The sequence below is a fragment of the Saccopteryx leptura genome, chromosome 1 (assembly GCF_036850995.1).
Source record: "Saccopteryx leptura isolate mSacLep1 chromosome 1, mSacLep1_pri_phased_curated, whole genome shotgun sequence".
Classification (NCBI taxonomy): domain Eukaryota; kingdom Metazoa; phylum Chordata; class Mammalia; order Chiroptera; family Emballonuridae; genus Saccopteryx; species Saccopteryx leptura.
The window spans coordinates 289,970,076-289,983,032 of NC_089503.1; the positions used below are offsets into that span (position 1 = coordinate 289,970,076).

General features: G+C 36.8%; 1 protein-coding gene across 1 annotated transcript; it reads right to left on the minus strand.

Annotated features, from left to right (window-relative positions):
- Positions 1 to 6,379: 6,379 nt before the first annotated feature.
- On the minus strand, positions 6,380 to 12,957 carry LOC136389381 (natural killer cells antigen CD94-like). The gene is made up of 6 exons (XM_066361186.1): positions 12,791 to 12,957; positions 11,568 to 11,660; positions 11,371 to 11,433; positions 9,284 to 9,435; positions 7,994 to 8,097; positions 6,380 to 6,830 (listed from the first exon to the last, which is right to left on the minus strand). Exons 1-6 carry the CDS (start codon positions 12,795 to 12,797, stop codon positions 6,710 to 6,712), a joined length of 540 nt encoding a protein of 179 aa, XP_066217283.1. The 5' UTR covers positions 12,798 to 12,957; the 3' UTR covers positions 6,380 to 6,709.

The following is a 12,957-nucleotide window of genomic DNA, read 5'->3' on the forward strand; positions in this document are numbered from 1 at the left end:
AGTCTCAGGATTTGATGTAGCAAAACATCTTCAGCCCTTAAAAAAAGCAATCTGAACACTGGGATTTGTCCCATTTTCAGAATCACTCAATAGCAGTAACTTCAGTCTCTTCTTTCAGTAACTACATTCAGGTCAATATTTACTGTGTTCTTCCTTCTATTTTTCATAGTACCTCTCTCTTTTTTTACCTTGATTTCATGCACATTCAATTAAACTTTTCTCACAAAACCATTCTCAGGGTCAGCTACATAGAGAACCTAGACTGAAATTTCACTGAAATGTTCGGATTCAGTTACATGTTTGTTTTCTAAAAGTCAGGTATTCTTCCAGAAGATGCACTTCTCTGCAGAGTCTCCTCAACCCTGCTCACATCCATTGGAGGCAACAACCACGCTTTTACCCTTTGTTCAAAGCCAGTGGTGTCAACAATAACTTTATCATTCACATCAAAACAAGAAGATAGGAAATATAAACTAACATCCCCATAAAATGTAAGCTATGAGGTCTTTTCTCTATTATCAACTCCTAACTAAAATATTGTAAGACATAGTAATAATATACATGTTAAGATGCCCAAAGAAGAAATTTATTTTTATTTCACTACTTTGAAAATGCATCCATTCTCTGAGTGGAAAGAAAATAGCTAACATTAAGCTACAAATTATTGTCCTTTTAAGGGAGAGGGGAGACTCCCTAAGAAAAAAATAAGAAAAGATTCTGGACTGACAAATTCTCCTGTAGCATACTAATAATAAAACTGCTAGCAAACACTCGTGGGTTTTGTTTGTCAGAATCCTTATCTATTGAATATTTTTAGCAAGAAGTGTTAGAAATTAAACTATTCATTGCCAAAAGAAAACAAAAGATAAGCCTAGTATCTGTGAGTTTATTGAGTACCGATACCTGGAAGATATCACATAAATTATATAACCATCTGACTATAAAACAGAGATGTATCCTGACCAAAGCATTACCTTTTATGTAAGTGGTGCCATCACACCTTCCAGTAGAGACCTCATTTGTTATTCTGTTAGTCTGGGTCAGAGTACATCCTAAAGTGGAAAGAAAGACAAGGGAGATGATTGCAAGCCTGGACATCTCACTGCCCTGCCCTCACGTCACAAGTATTGTCCCATTGAAATTACTAGTATAAATTGATACTGACTAAATCTCTGAGAATGTGGGTCTGGTTTAATAATCTGATCTTTTGTGTTACTTTATTGTGGAATTGATCACTTCTATACACACTGATCAGGAGAATTAAGCGTAATTTATTTGTATATAATCATACACCCCTAGCACTCATCTTTATTTGCAGCAAAGTTATCATGACCCCACTCACATCCCTGAGAACTTCTGCTTGTCATCCCAGGTGAATCTCTGCATCTCTGTGCCTGGAGCCTTCATGTCCCCCTAGATCTGCCAAAAGAGTAGCTGCTCTCACTCAGGTGATGCTGTAGATTTTTCTATAAAGATCACAGCTCCTTTTGTCTCTCTAATCTGCAGGGACCATTTTGGGATGCATATTTGAAAAATATGTGTGATAAAGGGGTTTCCTTTTCTTAAGACTAAAAGAAAACTCCCCTGAAATGGGGGAAGAGAAAGTAAGTTAATGGTAGAGGAGGGTGAAACATCAAAAGGAGAGGTCAGAGCAGCAGGACAGGTGCCACTGACAGGAATAAAAACATGCTGTGAGGGGAGAGGATGCTCTGGGTGATACTCAGGTAACACTCAACTCAGCATATCCTTTCTTCAATATCTTCAATCCTAACAGGAAATGAGTAAACATCTAAAAAAACCTCATGCTGTGTGTGAGAGTATTGTGCACTTTCTTCTCTCAAGTCATAGTCTAGCCATTTTTGTCATTACCTGAATATAACTTCTGTTAGAAAGTGATGCATTCTTCCTATTTAACACCATCTGATAACACTGTTACTTACACTATTCAATAATCCTTGTAAGCCAGGATCAGGAACCTATAACTTGCGAACCAGATGTGGCTCTTTAGATGGCTATATCTGGCTTGCAGACAGATCTTTAATAAAAAAAAAATAATAATAACATTAAAACTATAAAACATTCTCATGTATTACAATCCATTCATTTCCTACCGCTCATGTTCATGGTTGCAGGTGGCTAGAGCCAATCACAGCTGTCCTCCAGGACAACACCAAATTTTTATTGGATAATGCATAATGTACACAGGTTGTTGTGAAGTCAGGAAGTAAACTTCCCTCCCTTTAATCGAGTAGTCAGCTAGCTAATTTCAGAAACCCTTTTGACGAAGAAGATGGCTAAAAGAAAAAAAGATGACGAGTATAGTACTTTTCAGCAGGAATGGACACAGGAATTCACCTTTGTGGAGAGAGCAGGTTTTGCAGTGTCTTTAATATGCAATGATAAAATTGCATCGATGAAACGGTCAAATATAAAACGGCACTTTGATACATACCATACTACATTTGCATCAAAATATTCAGAGGGGGACAGCAGGAAGAAAGCATGTCAAGAGCTACTGTGCAGAGTGCAAGCTAGTCAGCAGCAACTCTGTGTTTGGACCCAACAAGGTGACTGAAATTCGGCTAGCTTTGCTGGTGCTTTAGCAATTGTGAGAAACAAACAGCCATTCACAGGTGGGGAGTATGCCAAAACATTCATGCTTGATGTTGCCAGTGAACCTTCTGATGACTTTTCAGATAAAGACAAGATAATCAAATGAATAAAAGACATGCCTCTGTCGGCAAGAACTATTCACGATTGTGCCATCATGATGGCAAATCAAATTGAGGCAACACTAGTGAAGGTCATAAATGCAGCACCATTCTTTTCTCTCACTTTGGATGAGTCAACAGACATAAGACATTTATCCCAGTTCAGCGTGATTGCAAGGTATGCTGTCGGTGACGCATTACACAAGGAAAGTCTTGCTGTTTTGCCTATGAAAGAGAAAACAAGAGGGGAGGATTTATTCAAGTCTTTCACTGAGTTTGCTAAAGAAAAAAATCTACCAATGGATAAACTTATTTCGGTGTGTACTGATGGTGCTCTGTGCATGGTGGAGAAAAACAGAGGATTCGTAGCGCTTCTTCGTGAACATGAAAAGAGACCCATTCTAAGTTTTCACTGCATCCTACATCAAGAGATGCTTTGTGCTCAGATATGTGGTGAGCAATTTGGTGAGGTGATGTCACTGGTCATTCTGGTGATTAACTTTCTTGTGGCCCGAGCTTTAAATGATCGCCAGTTTAAAACACTGCTGGATGAAGTTGGGAATAATTATCCTGGTTTGCTTCTGCACAGCAATGTACGTTGGTTGTCAAGAGGGAAGATGCTCAGCCATTTTGCGGCTTGTCTGAGTGAATCCAGACTTTTCTTGAAATGAAAACATCGAGCATCCTGCATTAGCTAACAGTGAGTGGCCCCTGAAGTTCTACTATCTCGTGGACATGACTGAACATCTAAACCAGCTCATTGTGAAAATGCAAGGCATTGGAAATACAGTCTTATCCCTTCAACAAGCAGTGTTTGCATTTGAAAACAAGCTGAAACTTTTCATCACCAACATTGAAACAGGTCATTTACTACACTTTGAAAAACTGGGAGAGTTTAAAGATGCATGCACAGCAAGTGACCCTGCTCAACATCTTGATCTCCAGCAGCTAGCGGGCCTCACATCTAATCTGCAGTCATTCAAAACATGCTTTGGAGAATTTCATGAGCGCACTCGTCTTTTTAAGTTTATTACCAATCCACCCGAGTGTGCAGTGGACAGCGCTGACCTGAGTTACATCCCAGTGTCTCCATCAGAGATTTTGAGCTACAAGCTCCTGACCTGTAGGCCTCAGACATGTGGGTGAATAAGTTCAAGTCACTGAATGAAGATTTGGAAAGACTTGCACGACAGCAAGCAGAGTTGGCGAGCAAACACAAGTGGGGAGAAATGAAAAACTTCAACCCGCGGACCAGCTGATTGTCAAAACTTGGAATGTTCTTCCCCTCACATACCACACACTGCAGCATGTGAGTACTACTGTACTGACAATGTTTGGCTCTACAAATGCATATGAGCAGTCTTTCTCACATCTTAAGAACGTTAAGACCAACCTATGATCATGTTTAACGGATGAAAGTCTCAACGCCTGCATGAAGTTTAACCTCACCACGTATCAACCAGATTACAAAGCCATCAGCAAAACCATGAAGCACCAGAAGTAACATTAATGATAAGAAATACTTTATTTATCATTGGTTAGAAACAGCATAACAACGTTATTAAAAAGAATTCAGAGACTTATTGTACTTTAAAAGTATTGGTCTTACATAAAATGTACACATTTACTTGTATTTATGTTAAACATATATGGCTCTCACGGAATTACATTTTAAAATATGTGGCTTTCATGGCTTTCTCAGCCAAAAAGGTTCTTGATCCCTCTTATAAGCCCTCAGGAATAAATTAATAGTAATAATTAGTAAATTCAAGAACAGGCTACAACCTTGTGGTTAGGTAGAAAAAACTTTCTTAACTTTGACTTGGTTAGACAAAAGAAGTCCAAGAGCCCTGGCCGGTTGGCTCAGCGGTAGAGCATCGGCCTGGTGTGCGGGGGACCTGGGTTCGATTCCCGGCCAGGGCACACAGGAGAAGCACCCATTTGCTTCTCCACCCCCACCCCCTCCTTCCTCTCTGTCTCTCTCTTCCCCTCCACAGCCAAGGCTCCATTGGAGCAAAGATGGCCCGGGCGCTGGGGATGGCTCCTTGGCCACTGCCCCAGGCGCTAGAGTGGCTCTGGTCACGGCAGAGCGACGCCCCGGAGGGGCAGAGCATTGCCCCCTGGTGGGCAGAGTGCCTCCCCTGGTGGGCGTGCCGGGTGGATCCCGGTCGGGTGCATGCAGGAGTCTGTCTGACTGTCTCTCCCCGTTTCCAGTTTCAGAAAAATACAAAAAAAAAAAAAAGAAGAAGTCCAAGATTCATCATCAGCTAAAGAAGTATAAAATGCTCCTGTATACTTTTCCAGAGAAAACTGATAAAAGTAGAAAACACATAATGAGAATCAATTACCCTTTGGAGGCAATCTGAGTAAAGACAAGTAAGAAAAAGAATTGTTGAATTTAAAAATAAGTCATTCTGCATTATGGATTTTTAAAACACATGTATGTTTTCCTTTGACAAAAATAGACCATTGTGCACAAAAATAAATAAATAAATAAATAAATCTCCAAAAGGCATAATTTATTATTTATTTTAGACTTTAAATGTGTTTTTTAAGTGAGAGGAGCAAAGTTGGCCCAGGCGCTTAGGATGGCTCCATGGCCTCTGCCTCAGGCGTTAGAATGGCTCTGGTTGCAGCAGAGCAAAGCCCCAGATGGGCAGAGCATCGCCCTCTGGTGGACATGCCAGGTAGATCCTAGTCAGGCGCATGTGGGAGTCTGTCTGCCTCCCTGTTTCCAACTTCAAAAAAAAAAAAGTATTATTTTTAAATCACATGGATAATTAAGTTAAAACATTTCAAATATCCAGAGAGCAAATGTATATTCTCTTAGTCGAATTTAAACATTTGAAAGATCCTATACTCTGTCCTGTTTTATTCATAACTTAAGTGCACTTTTCCCTAAGTCAATCTTCATACAAAAATATAAAGAGCTCAGTCTATAATCTCATTATGTATATATTTTGAGAAAGAAAAAAAAACTTGAAAGGGCTTGTCCTCCTCCTGGTTTCTTATATATTAAGAATAAAGTTTGGTACGACAAAATGAGTAAGACTTTGAAAATATTATGCTAAGCAAAATAAGTCAGTCAGAAAAAGTTAAGAACCATATAATTTCACTCATATCTGCGAAATAAAACAACAACTGAATAAACAACAAAAACAAACAAACAAAAACTCCACCCTCCAAAAGGGAATTGTTTGGTTTTGACAAACTTTTAGAAAAGTGATTTGTTTGGGTTTTTTTAGAAAATAGTTTTAGGATTGATTAAAAATTAAGATTTTTCAATGCACTTGTGAACTTTTTATTAATTGATAAGCATAAGGCAAGAAAAATCTGTGGAGAAAAGAAATAGGTATTGTAAATTTATGTTTTCAGGACTTAGATGCTTCGCAAAATCTGAAAGCAATCACCTGAAACCGCTAATTTGGCCAAAGACGTCTGATTGTTCTACAGAACTCAGGAGCATCAAGAGAGGACTCGTGTGTTTCCTTCTGAAATCAGATGATACACATGAGAAAACTGTCATATGGCACTTGCAGCTCTAAATGAAAACTTATATTGTATAGATATCCAGAAAGAACAAGCTTTTGGAAATGTAAAATGGGAATTCCCAATTTCGTACATCACACATAGGTCTGAAATGATGTTGACGTATTTTTTTTGTGAGAATTGTTTTATTTAAGTTATTGCAGAACATTATAAAAGAATACATGCATTAAAATGAAAATAAAATATATTACATTCAATATTGAAAATATGCATTAAATCAAAATACTCATGAAATTCATCATCTTGATAGTTTATAACCTCAAGTATAAGTGCACAAATTTTATTATTTTTAGACTACATGGTTTCAAATACATGAAGATTGTATGATAAGACAATATGAAACATTTTACAGATAATTTTACAGTAGATAATTAGTATTACTATAAGAGATAAACTTACTATTTTTAGTAATACTGTACCTTCATTACCCACCCCTTCTGCCCTAATACCTAAATAAGTTGTTGTTTACAAATATAATAATTTTCTTTTTTGCAGGGTTCATCCAAAACACTTTTGGTTGGGCTATATGACATGCAGTCCCTTGGATTTTTATGTCTAGTGAATGATAATCTGTAATAAAAAATATATATGTTATCATATGGGAAACAAAATGAGAAAGTTCAGGAATGGTGCTTTTTATTAAATAATAGTACTTTCTAAAGCATTTGAATGATATAGTCACATAATGAGTCATTATATTTTTATCTTTCAATAATCACAGTTTTCAAGATTTCAAGTATAATAGTCCAAAAACTCAGTTATTGCCCCAGTAATTAATAGCACTGAGGCCAGAATTTTTTTCCATTGCTATTAATAGCTTTGATAAGTGATAAACTTTGCATTGGTTTTGTTTAAAGGTGTATTGATTAACTTAGTAAGAAATCCAATAAGATCATAAAAATCAGCCATGTATAATGCTGCAAACACAGTGTTTATAAATGAAAATGAGATTTTTAAGATTACTAATATACAAAAATAAGCCTAACATATTTAAAGCATGAGGGATGTTGAGAACACTGGGCTCCACCATAATAAAGAAAGGAATGGACCCTGGCCGGTTGGCTCAATGGTAGAGCATCAGCCTGGCACATGGATGTCCCAGGTCTGATGCTCCATCAGGGCACACAGGAGAAGCGCCCATCTGTTTCTCCACCCTTCCCCCAATCATTTTTCTCTTTCTCTTCCGCAGCCAAGGCTCCATTGGAGCAAAGTCAGCCAAGCGCTGAGAATGGCTCCATGGCCTCCGCCTCAGACACTAGAATGGCTCTGGTTGCAACAGAGCAAGGGTCCAGATGGACAGACCATCGTCCCCTAGTGTGCTTGGGGGGTGGATCCGGGTGGGGTGTATGTGGGAGTCTGTCTCTATGCCTCTCCGTTTCTCACTTCAAAAAAAAAAAAAGTAATGGCTCTCCTGTGGTGCCTGGACAGCTTTTGTGTGTGAGCATCTGTGCGTTTACAACACAGCCGAGTACTTGGACTAAGGCAAGAAAAAAACAATTATACATCAAAAGCTCTTTAATGGTCACAAACACTAACTTCATGTCAGTTGTGCATATACGTGGATGTTCTAGATGGGGCTAAAATTGTTACTCGCTTGTATTTATTTTATTTTCTGTATACACATACCTTAGGTAGGTTATCAGAGCTACATTGTTCACATAGGTTTCATTTTCTGGTAGGATCTAAGAATAAACTCATAAAGAACTGAAAAGACCTTGCAGCCAGAAACTTACTGATCTTGGGAGAGTGCAGAGCCATCCTCCCACAACCAGGCACCATGCTTTTCACTGTAAGAAAGTCCAATCCAGTAAAAATAGGTATTGGATTTCATAAAATGCTGTTTGGAAACAGAGACAAATATTAGCTGAATTTCAGTTTACTCTGAGAATAATGAACTTTCAAAAAAGTCAGTGTCTAGCATAAGATAAATACAGCCTTTAAATCACTTAAACTGAAATAATTTTTAACCTCTAATATAAGAACTATAGTCACATGACCCTTGTTTTTCATTAATCAGTTTCATTCATTTATGGAGAAAGAAATCTAATTTCTTGAGGGAATGAATAATTTTATAAAGACAATTATAGTTTTTTTAGAGCACTTTCTTTGTAGAGGATCAACAATCAAGTCTGATCCCAAATCAGCAGTACCTTAGGAATAAATTTTATGTATAACTTACTCAACCTATACTCTGTTCAGGTTCTTCATACAGCTAAAGAAAATTTCACATTTCCTTAAGCAGTGGGCAATTTTATGATCATGTTCTCCATAATCACATCACATAATATCCCAGAATGTTGACAACAGCTATATAATTACAAAAGAAATTATAAATTTAATTATAGCAAAAAAAAATTACAAAGTTATTTAGTACAGTGGTCCCCAACCTTATTTGGGCCACAGACCGGTTTAATGTCAGAAAATATTTTCACGGACCGGCCTTTAAGGTGGGACAGATAAATGCACAAAATAAAATTATGCAACTGGCATAAAAACTGTGGTATTTTTAAATATAATTGTCGAACTTACGAGACAAGCGTCAAGAGTGAGTCTTAGATGGATGTAACAGAGGGAATCTGGTCATTTTTTAAAAATAAAACATCGTTCAGACTTAAATATAAATAAAACGGAAATAATGTAAGTTATTTATTCTTTCTCTGAAGACCAGTACCAAATGGCCCATGGATCGGTACCAGTCCTCGGCCCAGGGGTTGGGGACCACTGATTTAGTGGACCTTTGAATAAAAATAATGACTCATTTATTTTTAGAATCCCTCAAAAAGTCTCTTCTACTTTATCCAGCATTTATCTTGATTTTTTTATTATAATATAAATCATTGAAAAATTCTACATAAGTTCTACAATAATTATTTTAAGGTATAGGAAATTAGTAAGTTATTAGTTCAAACATAACCATCCAGTTACTATCTGATTAAAGACTTGATTCAAAGTATTCAGTTTACTTAAATAATATATATCCCTAGGTCAAAATAAAATAGAGAAAATCAGAATTAAATACATGCCAATTCATCTCTGTTTAGCAACTGAAGCAGACTAGAATTTTGAGAAGCACAGAATTTTTTGCTTTCTGACCAAGTTTTTTGTTCATTAGAAATGAAGTAACAGTTGCATTGGTATCCAATCCACTTTTCTTGGCAAGAACAGCAGCCAGAGCCTAAGAGAAAAAATAAAGCAAAATTGATAGCATTGAAGATTCAATACAACCAATGGTAACTCTCATTTAGAAATTATTTGATATTTATTTTTATATAAATATTATCAACAATCTGTTAAATATACCATAATTCAGAGATAGTAATGAGACTGAGTAAGACTTGAACTGTTGGCCCTGGCCGGTTGGGTCAGCGGTAGAGCGTCGGCCTGGCCCGCGGGGGACCTGGGTTCGATTCCCGGCCAGGGCACATAGGAGAGGCGCCCATTTGCTTCTCCACCCCCACCCCCTCCTTCCTCTCTGTCTCTCTCTTCCCCTCCCGCAGCCAAGGCTCCATTGGAGTAAAGATGGCCGGGGCGCTGGGATGGCTCCTTGGCCTCTGCCCCAGGCACTGGAGTGGTTCTGGTCGAAGCCCTGGAGGGGCAGAGCATCGCCCCCTGGTGGGCAGAGCGTTGCCCCTGGTGGGCGTGCCGGGTGGATCCCGGTCGGGCGCATGCGGGAGTCTGTCTGACTGTCTCTCCCCGTTTCCAGCTTCAGAAAGAAAAAAAAAAAAAAGACTTGAACTGTTTTCCTCATGGGGATTATATCTTAGAGATAGAATCAGAATTATATAACTTTCTCATGAGATTATATTCTAGAGATAGAGTCAGAATTATGTAATTTCCAATCATTTATTAATTATACTTAATGCTAATTTGGGAAAGTATACCCAGGAAGTTTAACATGTTAAAATATTGTGTAGCAGAGTGTAAAATGGGAGCACTTAGAAGGACTTCTCTTGAGAAAGTGACCCAAAGTTGAGTATTGCTGTGTATATAAGAGTACACTCAATGAAAGAGAAGTTTAAGAGAGGAAGACATGTTAGCATACTTCCTGAGTCAGAAAAAATATGGTACATAGGGATAAGTTTAATATATGATTATTTATTTTCTAGATGCTATTCAAAAAGCAATTAGCTTTAAATCTGATAATATAGTTTAGAGTGATTCTAGAATGATAGAGTCTTAAACATTTACTATCCTCAGTGATAAAAGTCATGATACATGGAAGGTACTTAAATCTTTGTCAAATGAATGGTGCTGAAGTTGTAGCATAGAATAGTGGTCACAGGGGCTGTGAAGTGGTGACAAATGGGGAAATTTCATCCAAAGGTTAAAATATTCCAGTTAAAGGATGAATAAGTTTTGGGAATCTACTGTATAGCTTTATGATTACAGTTAACAATACTGTACTGTACACATGTAAGTTGCTAAAAGAATAGACCTTAAGTGTTCTCACTACAAAAAAACAAAAGGTGATTATGTGAAGTGATGGAGTTGTTAGCTAACATTATGGTGTCAATCATATTGCAATATATAAGTGTAACAAATCAACACAAGGTACACCTTAAACTTGAATAATGTTATATGCCAATTTTGTCTCAATAATCTAGAAAAATACTAAAAAGATATAAGTAAATTGTTATATAATCATGGAAGATGGTGAGACAACTTGGAGAACTTTTGAAACAAACACATTAAAAAGTTGCACTTTGAACTGGATTTTACTGGTTAAAGTTCTGCACTATATTCTGAGTTATGCAAGAAATAGAAGCAAAGATAAAGAGATATAGCAGTATAAGTTATGAGCAAACAAAGGCAGATAATTAAAATTAACCGTAGTTTGTACTAAATTTATTTTTTATTTGTGACTTAAACATGAACACTCACACAGGAAAAACGTCATTTCAGGCTAATATTTAATTTATTAATTAAATATATAATTTATTTGCATATTCAATGTAATCTAAAATTTCTTGTTGTAGAGAACAATGACATAAGACTATTCTACAATTAACAGGTAAACTTGTATTACTATATACAATTCTACCATGCTTCTACATAAGAAAAACAAGAAACTATTCTACAACATAAAGGTTTTCCAAAGTATGCTACCTACCTTCCTGGAGCTCTAGGGGGTGTCCTGGAGATGATGTTGGCTGAATACTTTGTTTATCTAATTCTATAAGAAATGATTAGAATTAGGTACAAGTTTGTGAAATACCACAATATTACATATTAATAAAGTGAAACCTTACATATTGAATGGTTTCATCACAGTTTTGATCTTTATATAAACTTATTTAAAAAACTTACTATTTTTTAACATAATTCCTAAAGTAGCCATCAACACAAGGCATGTTACTCCTAAAAATGCAGAAATCAACCTCCAAGGAGCGGTCTGAAACGCTATAGAAAAAGAGAAGTAGGGGGATGAGTTAAAATTAAATAATAAAGACAGGGGCTGAAGTCGTTAAAGGCAGAAACCAAGGATAAAGGATCCAAAAACTTCTTCAGTTTGCCAACTGAAACATCTTGCCAATAAAACATTGGAAAATGAAGGCATTCGTTTAGAATTCCACCCAATAAAAAGAAAATGTATATGTAGCACTTTATTCTTCTGAGAGATCATTCATACCTTTTGTTCCTTACCAGATCTGTCTCAGAAGAGTGGATTTAACACCTTTTTTTAGACTTAGCAAATTAGCTCAGATCTAAAGTAAGAAGAGATAAACAGGCACCAACGTCTGTTTTATGGGCTTACATAACAGACATTTACTTTTATTTTCTCAACAAATATCACAAGATAGTAGTATGATTCTAATTCGGCAGGTGGAAAAATTTAGAATCCTTTAATAATGTTAGTTTCTTAAGCTATCAAAACTAGTAATTGCCCGTCAGAAATCCATGAAAATTTGTCGAAAACCAGAGTTTTTGTTTAACATACTCCATCATTATCAAAACACCACTTGGGACGTGCCCTCCTTCTGATCTCAGTGCATTTGCCGCTCTGAGAAAGATCACGTTCTCATGGATTGTAGAGATTTCACAGAGACAAGAATACATACGTGTATCTGAACCCAGTGTGAGAGGTTCCCCAACCAATGCGTAGGCAATGCCTTGTGGACCGGGATTCATCACACAATACATTGCATTATGATACATAAACAACCATTTTTTTACAAAAACATTATATTTTCTTATACCCGTAATTACTTGCTTATAGTCATTTTTCCAAAACAATTAAACATTAAGTAATTGAGCATCAACCTTAGCACACTCCCAAAGACTGCTGTCATGAACAATAGTCCAATGTGTCAAACTATCAATCCGACTGGTTTTTGGATGTCACAACAAAAATGATAAATTTTTATATAGCACTGGTAAAGCATTGTGTCATTGATATTTGGTCATTGTTATCTACTCTATGCTAGAATTATGTTCCTCATAATTTAACCTGGTAAATTCATTCCCCACTTAGAATTTAGAGCTTTCCCTTGCTACATCTATTTTTATTTTATGACTGGGACCTCACATACCTGCCATGAGAAGCGTTGTTCCAGCGTCGATGCAGATAACTCACAATGTTGGCTTGCTCCAGAACGCTGGCAGATCACGGAATTGAGCAGAAGTCTGGGAATCAGAAAATTGCGTGAGGAAATTTAAAAGAAAAAGAAAACTTGTGTATTTAAGTGATCTTGAATCA

Excerpts from the sequence above, each read along its gene's own strand:
- LOC136389381 (XM_066361186.1), bottom strand. Across the intron at positions 8,098-9,283 it reads TGCTAAACAGAGATGAATTG|CATTTTATGAAATCCAATAC; the intron begins GCATGTATTTAA and ends GTTTCCAAACAG. Across the intron at positions 6,831-7,993 it reads TCTGCACTCTCCCAAGATCA|ATTATCATTCACTAGACATA; the intron begins GTAAGTTTCTGG and ends TTTTTATTACAG.